The sequence below is a fragment of the Opisthocomus hoazin genome, chromosome 10 (genome assembly GCF_030867145.1).
Source record: "Opisthocomus hoazin isolate bOpiHoa1 chromosome 10, bOpiHoa1.hap1, whole genome shotgun sequence".
Lineage (NCBI taxonomy): Eukaryota > Metazoa > Chordata > Aves > Opisthocomiformes > Opisthocomidae > Opisthocomus > Opisthocomus hoazin.
In genome coordinates, this window is record NC_134423.1 from 25,151,590 (window position 1) to 25,169,361 (window position 17,772).

The 17,772-nt window shown below is 43.4% G+C and overlaps 1 protein-coding gene across 14 annotated transcripts in view; it reads right to left on the reverse strand.

Annotated features, from left to right (window-relative positions):
* The window catches only part of AKAP13 (A-kinase anchoring protein 13), a 232,238-nt gene that overhangs the window by 10,155 nt on the left and 204,311 nt on the right, over window positions 1-17,772 (reverse strand). For 12 of the 14 annotated variants that reach the window (XM_075432205.1, XM_075432212.1, XM_075432207.1 and 9 more), the window contains 17 exons: window positions 16,278-16,345; window positions 15,435-15,501; window positions 13,618-13,753; window positions 12,534-12,646; window positions 11,295-11,441; window positions 10,425-10,675; window positions 9,671-9,796; window positions 9,451-9,568; window positions 8,668-8,916; window positions 6,339-6,415; window positions 4,783-4,964; window positions 4,617-4,699; window positions 4,115-4,294; window positions 3,211-3,375; window positions 2,002-2,070; window positions 1,021-1,091; window positions 451-495 (listed from right to left, as the gene is read on the reverse strand). In XM_075432205.1, coding sequence (XP_075288320.1) covers window positions 451-495; window positions 1,021-1,091; window positions 2,002-2,070; window positions 3,211-3,375; window positions 4,115-4,294; window positions 4,617-4,699; window positions 4,783-4,964; window positions 6,339-6,415; window positions 8,668-8,916; window positions 9,451-9,568; window positions 9,671-9,796; window positions 10,425-10,675; window positions 11,295-11,441; window positions 12,534-12,646; window positions 13,618-13,753; window positions 15,435-15,501; window positions 16,278-16,345 — 2,147 coding nt within the window. The remainder of the gene's footprint in view (window positions 1-450; window positions 496-1,020; window positions 1,092-2,001; window positions 2,071-3,210; window positions 3,376-4,114; window positions 4,295-4,616; window positions 4,700-4,782; window positions 4,965-6,338; window positions 6,416-8,667; window positions 8,917-9,450; window positions 9,569-9,670; window positions 9,797-10,424; window positions 10,676-11,294; window positions 11,442-12,533; window positions 12,647-13,617; window positions 13,754-15,434; window positions 15,502-16,277; window positions 16,346-17,772) is intronic. The other 2 variants (XM_075432217.1, XM_075432213.1) reach the window with 1 other exon arrangement.

Here is a 17,772-nt window from a genome sequence, read left to right on the forward strand (position 1 = left end):
CAGTATTTCCAATAGTGGTGTGGTAGCCAGTATTAAGAGAACTGCTTCTCATTCTGCCATTAATGCTAATTGGGAGTTATGAATGTGTATCAAAGGGAGAACAGAAATCTAATTGCCCCAATTCACTGCACCTGCAACATAAAATTAAACTCCCTCTGTCTACAGAAGCACAATAAATACAGCCCTGCGCATCCTAGTGGTAATTAACCCTTGCTGCCTATAATCAGCACACATCATCCTGCTGGCAAGCAGATGACAATCAGTGAATTCCCTGTCTGAACATCCAAGGTTAAACAAATAAATGACACAGTGGGTTCAGCTTAATGTATTTAAAAGTCTACATGCGCTTCATCAAATTAAATGTATTTTCTTCTACATTATGACCTATTGAGACAAATTCACTTGCCACTTAAACGAAGGAAACAGCTGAGCAATGGAATCAATTCTTACCTCGTTATTCCTTTTCAACATGAACATCAGATTAGCATTTCCACCCTATGAGAAGATCACAGATTTAATATGAGGACAAATGAGAAATCATAGCAAATGTGTTCTGAAGCTGAACTAATGATAAGAGACATTAAAACCCCCCTCCACCTTCTATTCTGGGAGAATTCATGCATGTTTTTTAGGCAAGTTAAAATAATATGAAATAAAATGTTAATTAGGTATCATTTCGTAGTTATGTGATAGATTGATACACAGCAAGAATAGGTGCAAGGTTATAGCTGACCTTATCATTTCAATAACGATGCATAATTAAACACATGCTTTAGCAGATCTGCAGACAGATGGCAGATACCCTGTGCCACAGAGGAATACTACTGATTTGCAATGGTTCTCAAGTCAGGATTTAAGTTACAGCAAACTGGTTTTGGCTGCACACTTCCAATTTTATTTTATTTTTAACTTATTAGGATACTTCCAATTGTCAAGAAATTCAGGCATTTTTCAAGACTCGAATTGTCACTCTCTTGAAATCTGAACTCGGTGGCAGCAGACAGACAAACCAAGCGATACCTTCTTTAAAATGCTGTCCGACTCTGTTCTCCGAAGGTCCTGAGCATCATCGCCTTCATCTTTCGCTCCACCTAAAGGAAGAAGCCAGCATTGACACTGATTATTCAACTTTTTAAGCACAGATGAACTTGCTAATGTCTGAGAAATTTAATACAGGAAACTTGGATGTTTCACAGAAGGGGACACAGTGCTCTTGACACTTTAACTAAATGCATTTGCTCCCTACGTATACAGAACATGTCAGCACCACCAGAAAAAGTGGATCTGAATTCAGATTAGGACTGACTATGTGCTGATAAATTCGGCACTCTCCTATTAATTGGTGGTCTGTCTAAGCCCTGCACTGCTGTCTATGACCAAAGAATACTTGCTGAGAAGACAGGAGGCAGAGTAAGAGCAGGTGGAGAACAAGAACAGCATCATATCAGGCTATATTATTGAAGGTATAGTTTCAATGCCTCTCTTGTGCAAGTGCAATTTACAGCTGGGTCAGATACTGCTGTGCAACAGCCTGTGTAATTATATGCTAGCAGTTTCTCCTTAGCCTTGGTTATCAGAAACCTGTTATCTTCAAAGGGTAGTGGCCTTCTCTTTCTACCTTCCCCCCGGATGGCTCGTATCAGTGCTCCTCAGAAGGACTGAACTGTGGGGCCAAGAGGGCTGCAACCATCTACCTGCTGTGCCCAACAGCACGTTCCTCTGCTCGTGGTGGCAGAGGAGCCGCAAAGCTGTTTGGTCCTCTAGCTCTTGCCAAGACTCTTGCACTCCCCTTGCCAGCTGAGATGCAGCCCACGGGGAAGACCCATACCTGCACTGGTGACCTTCCTACTGGCACTCAATTTTAACGATATACAGCTTTACATACACCTGTACCTGCAGCAACGCGAAGGACATCGCGCCTAGTGCAAATGCCCCCTCCTCCCACCACCCCCCAGGCCGGCTTTGCTATAAAAGGCTGACCCTCAGATCCTCCTAACAGACCTTCTCTCCTGCGCCACGTCCTGGGACCTTCCACCTCTCTGCAGGAGGCAACACCTCCCTTCTGCTTTGCTGGAGGGGAGAACGAAGGGGAGTCAGGTTATAAGCCTTGCCCAAGGTTGCACAGGTTGTGAACAGAAGAACTGGAGATGAAAGCCACATTTCATGCCTCCCGGCCTCCAGCTGAACAAATAGGCCCTGCACTCTTATCCCAAATTCTCCCAAGACCCTACAACTATGGAATTAGAATCTAATCCAAAAGAGGACACTTCTACAGAGAGCCTAGAGCTGGGCAATACACAGCCTGAGGTTGTCCCATTCTTCACTGCAACAGAGAGAGGCACAACCCGAAACAAACGCCTCCAGCGTGAATATATTTGTCATTATGATGACAAGGCCTGTGGAGGGCTTTGCAGCTTTCCAACGGAGCTGGGAAAACCTCTGCGTACTTCTCATGTCTGACTGTCTGGAGCTAACACTGCTCCTTTAATGCAGAACGTCAGACGAGGTCCGACAATCCCAATGCTGAGACAGACACTAGCACAACAAAACTGGCTGTATTGGGAGTATAAGTGAGACCACAGAGAAAGGAATTTGAGGACAGGGAAGTTTCTGATGACTTGGGCAAAGAAAAAGAACATTGGGAAGCAGCCAACTATGCAGCTCAAATAAATTTAAATAAATAAATTTTACATTTGTTTGGGAGAGACTTAATTGCAGGAATAACACATGCAGTTGTGTGTGGAATGCAAATACACAGAGAGCAGAGCCGGGGAGAAGGTGCTTGATTCAGCAACATCCTCATCCGTTTACAAATGCAACAGCATGAGGCTCCTGCTGGAAGATAACTGAGGAACAAAGAACAGAGCTGCAGATATTACAATAAGAACAGGAAGAAACTAATCTATTAAGAAGTCAAATGCTTTCATGTGGCATGTAAGCCAAGAAGAAAGGGTAATTCAGAGAGAACACAGAGAGAGAGGAGTGAAGAGTTCAAATGTCTTATCCTCACTTAGCCACGGGTCCTCAGCAACCATCATTCCACCTGTACATACGCTTATTTTCCTGATTCGTTATTTAATCTATCAACTATTATTGGAGAGGAGCTGGGAAACCAAATCACCAGCTGCTGGAGTCCTTCTGAAGCACGAGGATATGCTATTAATTATGCATTTTTAACAAAAGCTGATGTGGACCCATGTAACTACTCACTCTTGGAGACGCTCATCTGATGACTGTCAAATCCTCCAAAAGTTTCTGCCCTTCTAGGGAGAGAGATGGGGCCAACTCCTCCTTCTTGTTCCATGCCAGTGGAGCTGACCTGCTGCCCGAGGGCAGTGCCCAGGCTCCCGTTCACCAGGTCTTGCAGCAGTTCAACTGATAAAAAACAATGATATCGCTGTTAAAGACCACCTCAGGCTTCTGAGCTATTTTCACCCCTACCTGAGCTCAGGTCAGAAATTCACATGCTATGCTGTACTAAGAAACCATGTTTCTACGACAATGATATGAACGGTATGCATTCTCCCTGCAAAAACTCACTCTGTCTGGCCGTTAACTCCAATTCCCGGAGCTCTGTACAGGCTTACACCTCCCTCTCTTCCTCCAAGCAAACCTGGTGTGCTCTGACAATAGCATTTCACAATTTTTAGCCTCTCCAAAAATCACACTGGAAAGCTGCCCGAGTTTCCATCTACCCTTGCATTTGTCAACAAACCTGCTTATTCCTTGCAGGCACCACAAGTGCCTGCTGGAACCTGAGCCCCTCTCTCACACCTTGCTGAGACTGAAGCACAGCAAAAGCCTGGATGGTCCAAGTTTCAACCAAGGATAAATCCTGGACTGCTCCTGACCCCAGTGCAGATTTAATGCATGGTTCTTCTCTGTGCTGACATATTTTCTGTTGTCTTTCAACAGCCAGCAATATTGGCTTCCTTTTCTGACCCTCATTACCTGTCCCTGAGACAACAGCATGAGTAGCAGTATCTCCTTATCTATGCTGTCGTTCTGACAAAGACAAGACTTTCCCTGTGAAACTGGTGCTTGAGGACTGATGGCTTCACTGAAGGTGGGTGTGTGGGTTAGTGTAATTAACGTGTCACCCTGATTTGCTCACTTTCATTTATTGCAGTTTTCATAATGGCCTCTCCTTTTGGTGCCTCTTCCGTGTTGGCTCTGAACAGCAGCCTGGAAATTGGCATGTCCTCTTGCACAGAGCTGTCTCCCATGTCCCGGAAGATCTTAGCCTTCTCCTCCAGCAAGAGGAGGATCTGCTTATCCTTCTGCTGAAGTTGTTCTGTGGGGGTGAACAGAAAACATACATGAAGAAGGAAAATAAAAGCTTCGGCAAGGAAATGGAGCGATTCCTGAGATATCGGCCCCATCTAGTGGAACCACAGGATACAACCGTGCTCTGTGTAGTCCTGCACAGCACAGGCATCCAGCAGGCTCAGAAAAAAATAATGCAAGGTGAGGTGCAAACACAGACTGCAGTTACTTGCTGGATGCAGGATTCTCAGTCCTCTGACAAAAGTCATAGTTCAACCACAAAACCCAACGCAATAATTACAGTAAAATTTTCAAAAACCACTCCCCAGCTGTCCCAGGCAGATTTTTACCTTTCAGCGCTCTCATTTTCGCATCCGACACTTTCTTTTCAAACTCAGACTCACAAGGGACTCCTTCGTCTTCATCCTTGTCCCTGAATGAGACACATGCTTCAGTTACTACCAGAACATGACCACGCGCATCACCTGCCTTGCAAGAACAAGCTCGGTAGCTTACATGGTGTTCATTGTGTCTTGAATGATCTGTATCCAGCCGTTGCGCTCTTCTTTGGAGCTGGCATGGACTTCCACCATTTCAGGATCTTTTACACCCATACTGATCAGGAACAAACCCTTCTCTTCATGAGCCACTTCTCGTACGATTAACTTCTTCAGAGAGATCACAGTGGATTTCTGGTCCTTCAGATGAAAAGAAATGGGTGAGGAGGGTGAACAGTACTAGTTCCCGGATGCAAACTAGCGTTGACTGAAAAGGTCCCAGTACCCATACCACCACCTCTCTCAGGCTGTAAACATTTTCTGAACCTATTGGCTAATTCAAAAAATAAATCATTTTAATGGGGTCAAAGAACAGGGAAGTGCTTGCTTTTCTCCATCAGTTATGCAGGAAAAGCAATTTCACCTTGTTGAATTTCAATAAAGAATTAATTTAAAATTGACTTTGTGGTTTTTGCAAACTCTACCATATTTTGCTCTAACTCCAACAGAGCTTTGATCTCATCTCTTCCTGCCCACACTGTCATTAATATCACAGCTCCTTCATCTTAGTGCAGGTTGGTAGCGCCTACCCCCAAACACTATCTTTGCGATCTCTCTCTGGGATGGAGTAACATCTTATTTTCAAATCCCACAGAGCTCCTGTTGTTCTCAGAAGCTCACAGCTGACTCCTGTGATGGACAGGACTTGTGGGTAAGATGACGTTCACTGTGTGCTATGGTCTCTGTGTAATCAGCCTGCTCGGTTAAAACGTCCCTTTGCTGTTGTGTCATCTGCATGTGAGTCAGCCCCTCTGAGCATCTTACAGGACGCTACAAGTGGGGTGACTTGGTAGCAGTTCACTAGGAGGACTTGTGTGCAACTCAGCTCCCCCTGCGCAGGGCAGCGAGTCTGTGCAGATCGCTGGTGGAAGTGGAATAACACCTAATCAGCTTTCAAAATGTTCACGGAGTGGAAAGGTCACAAGGTTGAGCCAGTCTAGACCGTGCCTGCAAGCTACAGCCCCACCAGACTCGATTAGGTACTAGGTTTTCTTTAGCACGTCAGTGTGCCTAGCCCTTTTACGAGGCCTTCCTTCAAAAGCTAATGCTTTTGGTCTTGTGCATTACAAATATATTCCTCTGACATTTAGTTTCAAGCTGTTCAGCTGAATTTACTGCAGTGGCATTTCACCTCCCTCCCCCCCCCAGCAGCTCACAATGTATTAGGACGTTTCCTTCTGCTAAGATTCATTTTTACAATGTTTGCATTATCCCGTTGCCCCCTCCCACCCCAATCACTGCTTCGATTTGCACAAACTGAAAAGGAGCAAGTGTATCCAGTGACAGGCAGGTTTTCAAGGCCCATTATCAGCTGTGCCAAGGCAATGCAGAAAGGGGAGGTGAGGCATGAAGGCATGCTTTCCTATCAAAAAGAATGGAGTCTGCTCAGCAAACGAAAATGTTATAAGCAAGAAAATTGAGTTGTTTAGCAGGCAATGGCTGGCTTCGCTGCACAACACACATCAAGGGCTTCTCACATAGAAAAGGAAGGAGCAGAAAAGGGTGAAGCCTTACCAGTGAGGCAAAGACATACTTCTGGTCCTTTTCCTGAAGGAATACGAGCATGTCAGAGAGGAGAACAGCCTGGACTTCTGCAAAAGAAAAAGCATAGCAGGGCGTTATAACCATACGACTGACCCTGAAACACATTTCTTTTAATAACACCAGTGCTGGGGAGCGGTAAGGCTGTTATTGCAAATCCTGGAAGCAGGGTCAACCTCCCAGTTAGCAGGAGCAGCAGGGGTGGCTCCTGGAGACGCCGAGTCAGGTTAGGTCTGAACTGACTTTGTGCTAAGAAGAACAGAACAGCACCTGGGAAACCTACAGGACTTTCTCTCGTCTGTTGGAGCAGGGGTGCTCCTCTCCAGCCACATGCTTTATTACAGTCAGGACATGGGTAAAACAGTGAAAGCTAGAGACACTTACTGAATAGAAGCACTGTTTTCTCAAACTATCAATATTTTAGTCCTCGAGCAAAATAGCTGCACAGGAAGTTTTGGGTTTTATGGTTCTCTTGATGAGTGCTTTGTGGAGTGTAAATTATCATGCAATAACAACATTTGTCAGCAGCAGCTTCTTTCCCAGGAAAGACTGACTTCAGGAGCCACCACCAATTCTGCTCACACACAAACACAACTCTTGCCGGCTCCAAGGGGAGCCGACAGAGCCTGCGTGAGATACAGGACCTGGCTTGCTTTCACAGGAGCAGGAAGCACAACATCAAGCCAACAGAGGATTTCAAATCGGAATACAGCCTTTTCCCAGAGTACACATGCAGCCTTCCAAGTCTCCTAATGACATATCGTAGCAACTACCAAGCACAATGCTCCACCCAGAGCCCTCAGTACAAAGAGTTTTTGTGTAATGTACTTGGGAAATCTTGTGACAGAGAGGAAGCAAACCAAAAAGTTAAATCATCCTGTGGGTAATTCCTTCCATTTTGTTTTGGGAGGACAGGATCAGCTCCAGATAAAAGAACCACCAAACTTTAATCAAAGCTGCAAAATGAACTCAAAGCTCTGGGAGGTTTGCAAAACTCAGCATTTGACTCCATTCTTCTCTATCGTCTGTGCACTTTGCAAGAGTTTTTAGAGGGTTTGCTAAAACCCTCCGAGAAGAGTGTTTCCTATACTTCTCTGTGTTCATTTCAAATCCCGCAAAACAGCCTGAACATATGAACTAGCTACTCTCTCCCTGGGCTCTGCAGCTTGTCTGCAGGACCTGCTTTCGCTGGGAGCTTGCATTACAGAGGTATGTTTATGCACTTCTATGACTCAGAAATCCAAATGCAGCCTGTATTTATCACAAGATTTCACAACAGCAGCATAACTTGCTTCATCCATCATCTAAAGTCACTAGTAAACTCGGGTGCCTAGAAACCATCTGTAAACTTCTTGTTTCCAAAACCTCAATGTGTTTCATAGCTGGTACGGAATTTCGTGTTCTCTCTGCCTCCCTGCACAGCACGGCACCAGGCTGCCGGTCCCCATTCATGCTCCAGTACTGTGGTTTAATCAGCTGATGCTGGAGTGAGAGAAGCAAAGCCCAGACTTCCTGCCATGCCTGAGGAACAGCCCTGTCTGCTCTTGGTGCTACCGTGGTCCCAGCTGAAGGCTTCCTTGGGAGATTCAGTGTTTAATTCAGTAGAGAACAGCACCTTAGAAAAACTATTTCCACCTGATAAGCAACAAAAAGCAATTCAAGAAAACACTGACCAAACATGAGGCAGCTGCAGGGACCTCAGAGCCTCTCCTGAACAGTTTGCATCAGCAGTTCAAGAGGTTCAAGAGCAACAAATGTCTGGGACACCTCTCCGGAGTCCCAGTGAAAGCTGGGTGATAACGCTGAGCCTCGAGCAGTCCTGGTGCAGACCTCAGAGCAAAGGAAAGGCAGTGCTGCTGGTGGGCAGAGCCACCGGGAAGCTGAGGTTGGGTTTCAGATGCAGCGAGCACGCTTCCTGGAACCACTACACATGCGCATCACGGCACAGAGATCTGACTCACTGCTCTGGGCAGCTGCAGCACCATCGCGTCCTCCCGGCCCAAAGGATCCATCCCCAGCAACTCCGCTCCCTGGCTGACACACCGAGGTGTCACTGCAGCCCAAGCCTTCAGCAGGCACGCAGTCGCCAGGAGGAAGAGCAGCTGTTTATCACCTCAGAAACAACATGAGCAATCGGAAATGCTGTGATGGGAAGCGAGTGTACAGCATGGGGAAAGCTGCTGTCACAGTCTCTTAAAGCAGAATAATAAACAGAGGCTGGAGACACCAATCTGAGGACTAATCCTACATCCAGAGAGAGCGAGCTGTATCCTTCCCTGGCAGAAAGAGGGATAGGTCTTACCTTTTAACCGTCCAGCTGCATTTTTTAGTGAAACAGGCCCATCTCGGATGAGCTTCCGATGCCTCAAGTCCTCTCTTGCAAACATCTGGCCACTCTTCATCCTCATGATGGACTTGCTATCCGTCCGGTTGTAAATCTCACCAAGACGCATTTTCTTTTCATAATTGCTGACTTTGCTATTCACTGCAGCAATTACATCTTTAACGAGGTTTAATGACTGAGTCAAGTCTTCATGTTCCACTTCATTTTCTTTGAACAGAAAAAGAAACACTTTGATTTCACTTCATCCTTGTGGACTCTTTTGATTTTCCTTCCTTCCTTCCTCTTCTCCCACCCAAATTCCCTCATTATAACTTTTTAATACTTTCATGAGGTAGGCCGCATTTTCCCCCCTTGAGGAGAGTTTCACAAAACCTTTCACATGTATTCTTGAAGTTGGGGACTATTCCAATACACTTTGTATATGAGACAGTATACATGAAATGCACAAATTAATCACATATTTTAGCCATTACCAAAAAAAAGCAAGCTGGAAGACTTTGGAGTCTAAGCGTGTTGCTCCATAATTAGCTATAGACAGACTTACGACAATTAAATCAAGACACTTGAATAACTAATCTTAAATGGAGAGATGAAACTGAGTTATATCGTTACAACAGTGTGAGAACATGATGACTGGATTAGTCTCTCTATTCTAACAAAATCTGCTTCAGCTGAAAGGGATCCAAGAAATTTACAGTGGAGGAACAAATACACGCTTAGAATAGAGGAACTAGTCCCTACCTTTGGTGTACTGCAGTATCCTTTGTAAAAGAACCGGGTACTTTGTGATTCTCTGTGTTACCAACAAGATACATTCAGAAATCCCAAGACGTCTCACTAGGGAGCTGCTCATTTTTTTCTAAGGAACAAAGATGAAAATTTCAGTTCCATAGCAACACTCACAAGAGTGCAGGAAGGACATACTTTTTCCGTCAACTATGTCTGTTCTACCAGGTCCTACCTTGACAAATGCCTGGAAGCGCTTGTCCTTCGAGTACAGATCTTTGAAGTTATTTACTGCCTCATTGTGATGTCCGCAGAATTTGCCGTATGTTTTCTTCATTCGCTCGGCATTCTCACCGGAGAACTGCAAGACATGAGACACAGAGGTCCAATTTACCCTGAGCTCCTGGTGTGATCTCCCAACACTGCGTGCCAGTCTCTCAAAAGAACTTGATGAAACCAAATGAGTCCAAAGCACCCTAAACCAAGCAAGCAGATCTCTAGAAAGTAAAGAGCTCAGTTTGGGACTTCACTGAGTTCACACTTTCCGCAAAATTTGGGATTCTACTCACATGGCTTAAAAGCCAATGACAAAATAGCCAAGACAGGCAAAAAGAAGGAAGCAAGCGCAGATAAAGAAAAGTAAAATGACGCACCCCAAATTAAATAGCAGGTCAGTAACTTGGCCAAGAAACACACTGGGCATGTTTTGCTGTGGACTACTGCCTACCCTCCAGGCTACGGTCAAACCACTCTGTGCCTGTCAGGGAACGCTTCTCTTTCCCCCCAAATAAACTAAATTAATTTTCATCATTAAACCTTTCTCTGAAAGAGCAAAAAGTGCTTTCAAAAGCAGAGGTGGATATTTTTACTTGTGTGAAAAGTAAAGGTGCTGTCAGCTGCAATTATCTAACAGGCATAAACAGGAGGGGAGGAGGAGTGCCTGGTTTCCAGCTGTGCTCTCAAAAGTGCAAGCATTTTCCAGTGCTTACTTGATTCACTAGGATGTCACCTATCCTCTTGATAACAAAGTTCTTTTCACTTTTGTCTGCCAATGACTCCTTCTTCCTTTCCAGAATCCTCTGGAAGAAGTGACTGTGGATGTGCAGCAAGTTTTCCAGGCAGGGAAAGATCTTGTCCACGACTTGTTGATCATATTGCAGTTCCTTTAACATCCCTGCACTGTATACATCGTTCATGATCTTCAGGGTGTGGACATGATGCATTTCCGTCTGCATCAGCTCTGTATAGGATGAGGACAAGGTCAAAATCAAGGTCACTGTAGAGTACATGGGTGTACAGTATAAGGAAAAGCTGCCACTGGAAAGCTCTTCCATAAATGGGCTTCTCTAAGTGGCTTCAGAAAGTTTCATGTCAGGTATTGAAACATTAACCAATATTTTCATGTGTGGGAGAAGCAGGGGGGCAGAGAAGTCCAACAATAACGAGATTTGGACATTGCTGCTGAAGTCTGAACCTTCAGCACTGTTATCGGCTCTTTCCTAACACCTCCCTGCCTGCCCCAACACAGTGTGCTTTTGCCATGCAGGACGGCTCTTGCATACGGCAGGAGAAGACTTCCTAGCTAGCTACTCTGCTGTAACGGACTTTAAGTGTCATCAGTAGGCAAACGAGGAGAGACAATTTCTGGTTTTTTTGATGGCTTCCGAACATGCGACAGGCAGAAAGAAAGCTTTCGCAGAATACATTATGTTTCTAGGAACTTCATAATGAAACTTTGGGTTCTGAGGAAACCAAGTCAATGTTCCTATTCACTGACCTAAAGCTTCCCACATCCATATATGAGTATATCAAGAAGCTATCTATGATGCGTGAAAAATTAAAATGCAGGCATCTCTCACCATAAATGACATCTTGCCGTTTGACAACATCTTTGTTTTGCTGCTGTAGGAACGTGCTGTCCACTACTTGGCTCCAGGACTCTGCCTCCAGCTGCTTGGAATCTAATTCCAGGTCTCCCATCAGCTGTCCTTCATTCATGTCCGCACCTTCACAAAGCAAAGTAAGTGCCATGAAGACATGGGTAACTTGTCCCATTTGAGATTCCTGTCTATTCATTTAGGTTTAGGCTTTCTTTGTCATACCACAGACATCACACACATTCTCCTTTACTGCCAAAGAAACGATCGTATGGAATTACACCGTGTAAGGACCAGCTTATGAAAAGCACTTTTAAAGGTTATTTGTTTGTTGCACAAAACTAGTTCACATTTTTCACACAGACCAAATTCTAGCTCAGGTAAAAGACAAGGGATTCTTCATCGGCAATGGAACAACATTGCAGATAAACAAAAACCCCACAACATCCAGTTTGTCTTCATTTACATCACTGAATCAAGAGAAATTGGATCTATGTGAAGTCCGTGTTTTCAAGCTTAGAAAGCTAGAACTGATGCAGGTAGAAGCAAACACCACACACACTGCACACACACATATGTATCTTTAAGAAAGATTGCTCATTTGTGCAGGAACTGGGAAATTTTCTCTTGTCAGCATGAACATGCCCTTGGTTTGTCCTTAATCAATTAAGGCCATTCCACTCTTTCCAAGTAAATATTGGGTAAGATGTAAAAATACTGATTATATCCTAAAAAAGCACCATATAAAAAAATATTTAAACTTAAGAAATTAATTTATCTGACTTCAGTTTCAAACCCACAAAACGGAACAATACATTTCCTTCCTTCCTCACTCTGGGAAAAATACAAAATGCAAGACACTAGCATGAAAAAGGTGACAGACTGCAAAATCTGTGGTTGTATGAATGGGCCAGAGGTGCAGAACGAAAGAGGAAATGCTTGTTCCTGAGCTGAATTCCAAGTAACGCAACTGTAACTGAAACCTTTTGAACGTTTTCCCACAATTCAACAAGCTAAAGAAATTACTATGTGGGACTTTGTTTTAGTTTATCATACTAATATTCTAAGATCATCATACTAATATTCTAAGATCAAATAAAATGCACTTTAATTGTCCACTGGAAAGGAAAACACTTGCTGAAATGCCAAAACAGATTTTCTGTTTCTGGACAGCGGCACTGAGACCTTCCTGTTGCTATAAATGCCATGGGGATCTCTTACCTTCATCAACCAGTGATTCCATGGATTCATTCACCCGGCTGATTTTATGTAAGGAGTCTGTTGACTGCGACAGGAATTTCCAAGTGTGTATCAAGCTGTCATCGTTCCCAACTCTGCAGAGAAACAGAACATAGAATATCATTTATGACATTAAAAACCAGACAAATGTACTTTCAAATACAAAACAGAAATGCCTTTAAAATATGAATCAAAAACCAAGGCAAGCATTGCATGTTTATGTACAGAAATGTACTTCTATTAATTGTTTTCTAACAACTACCCATTGAGGCTCAACAAGCTGTAAGATCTACAGTTCTGAGTGATGGTGCTGCTTGTATAAAGAATCACACCTGAGGTTTCAGGGTTTGGATAATTCCTTTTCATTACTTTCCACTTTACAGTCACTTCCATCCCCATTGTGCTTGGTGCAAGCAGTGAAAAAATGCAACACAAAAGGCTATCCAAGAGTCTTTTTATTGCTATCTCTGAGACAGATCAGAAAAATGGACTGAAGGAAATTTTGCCATGAGTAGCTGAGGCATACAAACTGTCCAGAACATGCCAGTCCATGCTATTGCACTGTGTGTAGAAATGCTCAATATGCAGGTAGTGTAGGAACCACAGATTAGATTTTCTTCTATGATTGTTTTATAATGAATTATGTACGAGGCAGTCCTAAAACACCATGAAGACTGCAGCTCTGTGCCTCCACCCTATCGTTATGGACACAAAAGTTAATACCATACCTGAGCTGCAAACGTGAGCTTGCACACTACCCAGCCCGAGGCAAGGGAATTTCCTGCTGGAGCCCAGATCATCGCTATGAAGCAGCCTTGAATATAACCAGGCCAACTCAGACACCTCTGAACCCATGCCATGACTAAAGTAACCCAGACAATCTGATTGTGTGGAAGACAACTGATGATATCATATATAATATGGGTATCTCTGGTTTTGTGATCCTCTTTTGTACCTTTAATACAAATCACAGTATATGAATTTATTTTTACTGAGATCTGAATTTCTCTACGCTCGCAGCGCCAGATAACACACACATACTCAGACGTGCAGAGAGAAACCTTACCCAGCAATGTTCTGTATTGAGACACTTTTTGAAAGTACTGCAGTCTGTTGGGATCTCCTGTTATTGAATATTGAGGTTACGGTGCTTTCATCAGGCGCAAGTATTGCAGAGCGAGGGCGCTCCTTCGGTTGTGAGGCTGGAAAGCAAGGGTCAGAGAGACGTCAGCACATGCAACTGCGCTGTCAACTGCAATGACGATGACTTAAAGACCCCAGGCTCTAAGATTCACTTCCCTTTCTTCCTAGAGTCCTCACCAGGACTAGTTAGGAACAGCTGTACGAAGGAAATAACACCGACCCCTGTGCAGAACAGACTGCATTGCACTACGCTTCAAAGATCTGGGTGGGATCTGCAAGTCCAGAAACATACACTGGGGAAACTGAATTTAATATTATTTGATAAATAATCACATGCAGTAATCTAGAATCACAGAACAGTTTGGGTTGGAAGGGACCTTTAGAGGTCATCTAGCCCAACCCCCCTGCAACGAGCAGGGACATCTTCAACCAGATCAGGTTGTTCAGAGCTCCGTCCAACTTGACCTTTAATGTTTCCAGGGATGGGGCACTGACCACCTCTCTGGGCAACCTGTGTCAGTGCTTCACCACCCTCACTGTGAAAAATTTCTTCATTATATCCATTCTAAATCTACCCTCTTTTAGTTTAAAACCATTACCCCTTGTCCTGTCGCAACAGACCCTGCTAAAAAGTTTGTCCCTATCTTTCTTGTAGGCCCCCTTCAAGTACTGAAAGGCTGCAGTAAGGTCTCCCCGGACCCTTCTCTTCTCCAGGCTGAACAATTCCAACTCTCTCAGCCTTTCCTCACAGCAGAGGTGACCCAGCCCTCGCTTGGTTGCTGTGGCCTCCTCTGGACCCGCTCCAGCAGGTCTATGTTGCTCCTACTATGTTGCTTTTTAATTTCCCTGGGCCTGTAATTAATTATACACATGTCCCTGCTTCTGGTCACACTTTTTTGAAAAAGGTTTCTCTACCAGTACGTACCACTGAGAAACGCTAATCCCTGTCTCATTATACTACCACATACCTTTAACTAATCTTTTAATAGTAATTACCGATTTTTCCCTTCTTCAGACGCATTTCTGCTTTCTGGAACGCTACCTCTGAATTTCATGACAAATACCACAGTGGATACACCTGTATCATACCATGTGGTTCCATATAGTGATCTCCAAGCTACCTCTAAATTAGCTTATCAAACCATGGCACTACAAAAACCACGTGGGCTATTTCATTCCTATTCTTTGCCCTCAGTCACAGTGGTTAGCTCGGCAGTGCAGTGCGTATTTCAGCACGGCCAGGAGGAGTTTGTTAGTATTGCTCCTATTCAAAATTAAACTTTCTGTTTTTACTATCTCAAAGCATAAGACTATTTAATTAAAAAATATATATGTATTTCAAACAAACATCCTCTCCGCTTCTAATCAAAACAATTTCTGTTCATATAATACTCATAGTTGGATTCTTTCCAATGTCAGATACCCATGGACATAGGCTGCATCTTCCAGATTTTGTGGACTTACTAGCTGTAGCCCTTCAGCAAGGTACAGCAGTCAAGTAGTTATTCTAAATCTGAGACGACTTTACATTTCCTTAAAGCTACATGGACACTGCAGAAGTGGATGAACTCTGTGCAACTTCATTACAGCTTCTGAAATCCCAAACATTGTACAGAAGATGCTCTCATCCCTGTTTTGATAAATGCTCATCTTTCATAATATCGAATATTAGTTGTCAGAACAGTTACGAACAGCAGATACAGACCATCACCAGAGCAGAGGGAAAGGAATTTTTCTTACTTTTGTTTCTCATGGTCACTGTGGGTAACGAAGAGGTATCATGTGCCTGCAACATCCCTTTCTGCGGCTGAAAGAAAATTGAAATTCGTTGTAATTTCTTCCTCCCTTCTCCCATCAAGCTGTGCCATATAAACAAAACTAAAAAAATCTATGTTTTTCCTGAATCCTCTCAGAACATATCAGTTCTTGTCTGTATGTGTATTTTATAGATATGTACACACACAGACATGCATGCCAGCACATGCACATGCACAGCCCCCCCAGTTGCCATCAATGAAATGGGCAAAGTAACAGATGGAAAGATGTGCAGCAAATGGGAAAACGAGAAGAGAAGGTGCTGACAATACTGAACTGATCTGAAAATCACAATTGTACGCTTTCCTCATATAAACAACATCCGTATTTAACAGTTTTCATTATGCATTATACACCCATGACACTGCATTACTGATGCAGCATTTGAGAACTAAGAGATATGGCATCTAAGGGTGCTGCACACCCCTGAATTTGGCCAGGAAGTGTTTTATTTTTTTTTATAATCGAAGCATAGGACAGACCATCTCACCATAAGGTCCCTGTGTACTGCAGGGAACAACGCAGGGGATTAGCTGTCAACACACACCCTGTGGCGCTGGCCTGGAGCGTTCACAGCGTCCCAGGGACAGCTACGGTATTAACAGGTGGTTCTGGGGAATTTCAGGAGCACCCAGAGAAATTATTCACTATAGGCTGAGGTGCTTTCCAACAAGTTGGAAACTTTGGGACGTACAGTTGAAGATGTTACATACCTGCATGCTAAATTATTTAAACTTTTTTGTTCATTCAGTAGACAAAATCTCTTACCTTCATTTTGACCTTTGCACAAGAAGCAAAACTCTCCTTACAGCCTTTGTGAACAATTGCACTGCAGTCTGTGAAAAGTAAAAAAAACCCAACCAATTAAACAAAGAACCCACAGAGATCAGGTCAGTTTTTGCTGTTTGTAATCTGAACTGTTATCTTGCACAACTGAGCATTACAACTTTCAGGCATCACTGTGGTTTACATGTGTAGTACAGATACGGAGACAGGCTGCTTTCCCAGGTTGTTACCCCTTTGTTTGTTAACAAGATTTCCTCATGGAATTTAGCAGGAAATTCTGTTTAAAAATCAATGCAAGGTTGATTTGCCAGTGTCCTAATGGGTCTTAAATTACAGAAAAAAAAAAAAGAAAAAAAGATGGGAGTTCTTCCTCTGACAGAAATGTAAGGTGGAAAGCAGCTGCAGGAGACAAACAGAAACCAGCTGCAGGGCTAGTATCTTCTCTGAAAACACAAATAGTGTTCTTATCGAGACAAGAATTATAGGATCCAAAAGACAGGAAAAGGACAGGAAAATTCATTTACATAAACTGAGACATATCATAGCCAAGATCTACAGTACAGGCACCAAGTGCCACTGTACTACAGGATTATCAGAAAAAGTAACAGGAGTGTCTGCTAGGTGACCACGGCCGTCAGGTTGGGAATTCCTGCTGAAAACTAGACCGAAGCCACCGTTTTGGTCCAAACCCACAATATTTACCAACGCAGAGGGCATCACGCTTTAACACCACCCTTTGCTGCATATATGCCAGAGCGAAAGCTGCGTGTCTTTTTCGGCATACCCTGAGTCTGCTCATGATCTCTGCCAGCAGATTTCTGGGGATCAAAGTCTTTCAAAGATGATTAAAACTGTTTTTTTCATAATAATTGATAATTGGCTTTGGAGTATTAACTCTTCCGAGAGGTGAAAGATCACAACTGAAATGCTTTCAGATGAGATTCGGTAGCTTAGAGAAAAACTGTTATTTCCACTCATTCGTGAAAACACACATTAACACAGATCATGAGCTATATTTTAAGTGTACATTACACTGTAAGCATACAGTTCTGAATTATTTCTAGCAGAAATATGAAAGGAAAAAAATTCCACGCCCAGAATGACAAAATATGCTCACATTCCTGAAATTTCTTAGTGAATAAAAGCCTACTTAATAAAAGCCAGTAATTCTTCTGATATTTTGAGAGAGGTAAGGGTAAGGCCACAGGGCGTTGCTATACTGTCAATGTCCCACAGTTTCCTGTGCAAAGAGACAGAAGAAAGAAGCCTGCGTGTTCTTGCAAAAACCCACAAGCAATATCATTGTTTAGATCAAAGTAGAGGGACAGAACCTGCTTCTGGTGCATGAAAAGAGGTGGTGAGACAATTTAGAACCATTAAATTCGCACTCCAGCCTTGAAAGCCTGAAGGTAGCTCCTTAGTATGTACCACTTTTGATTTTTTAGATCAAAAATCTGTTTCAGGGACTTTATTCCTC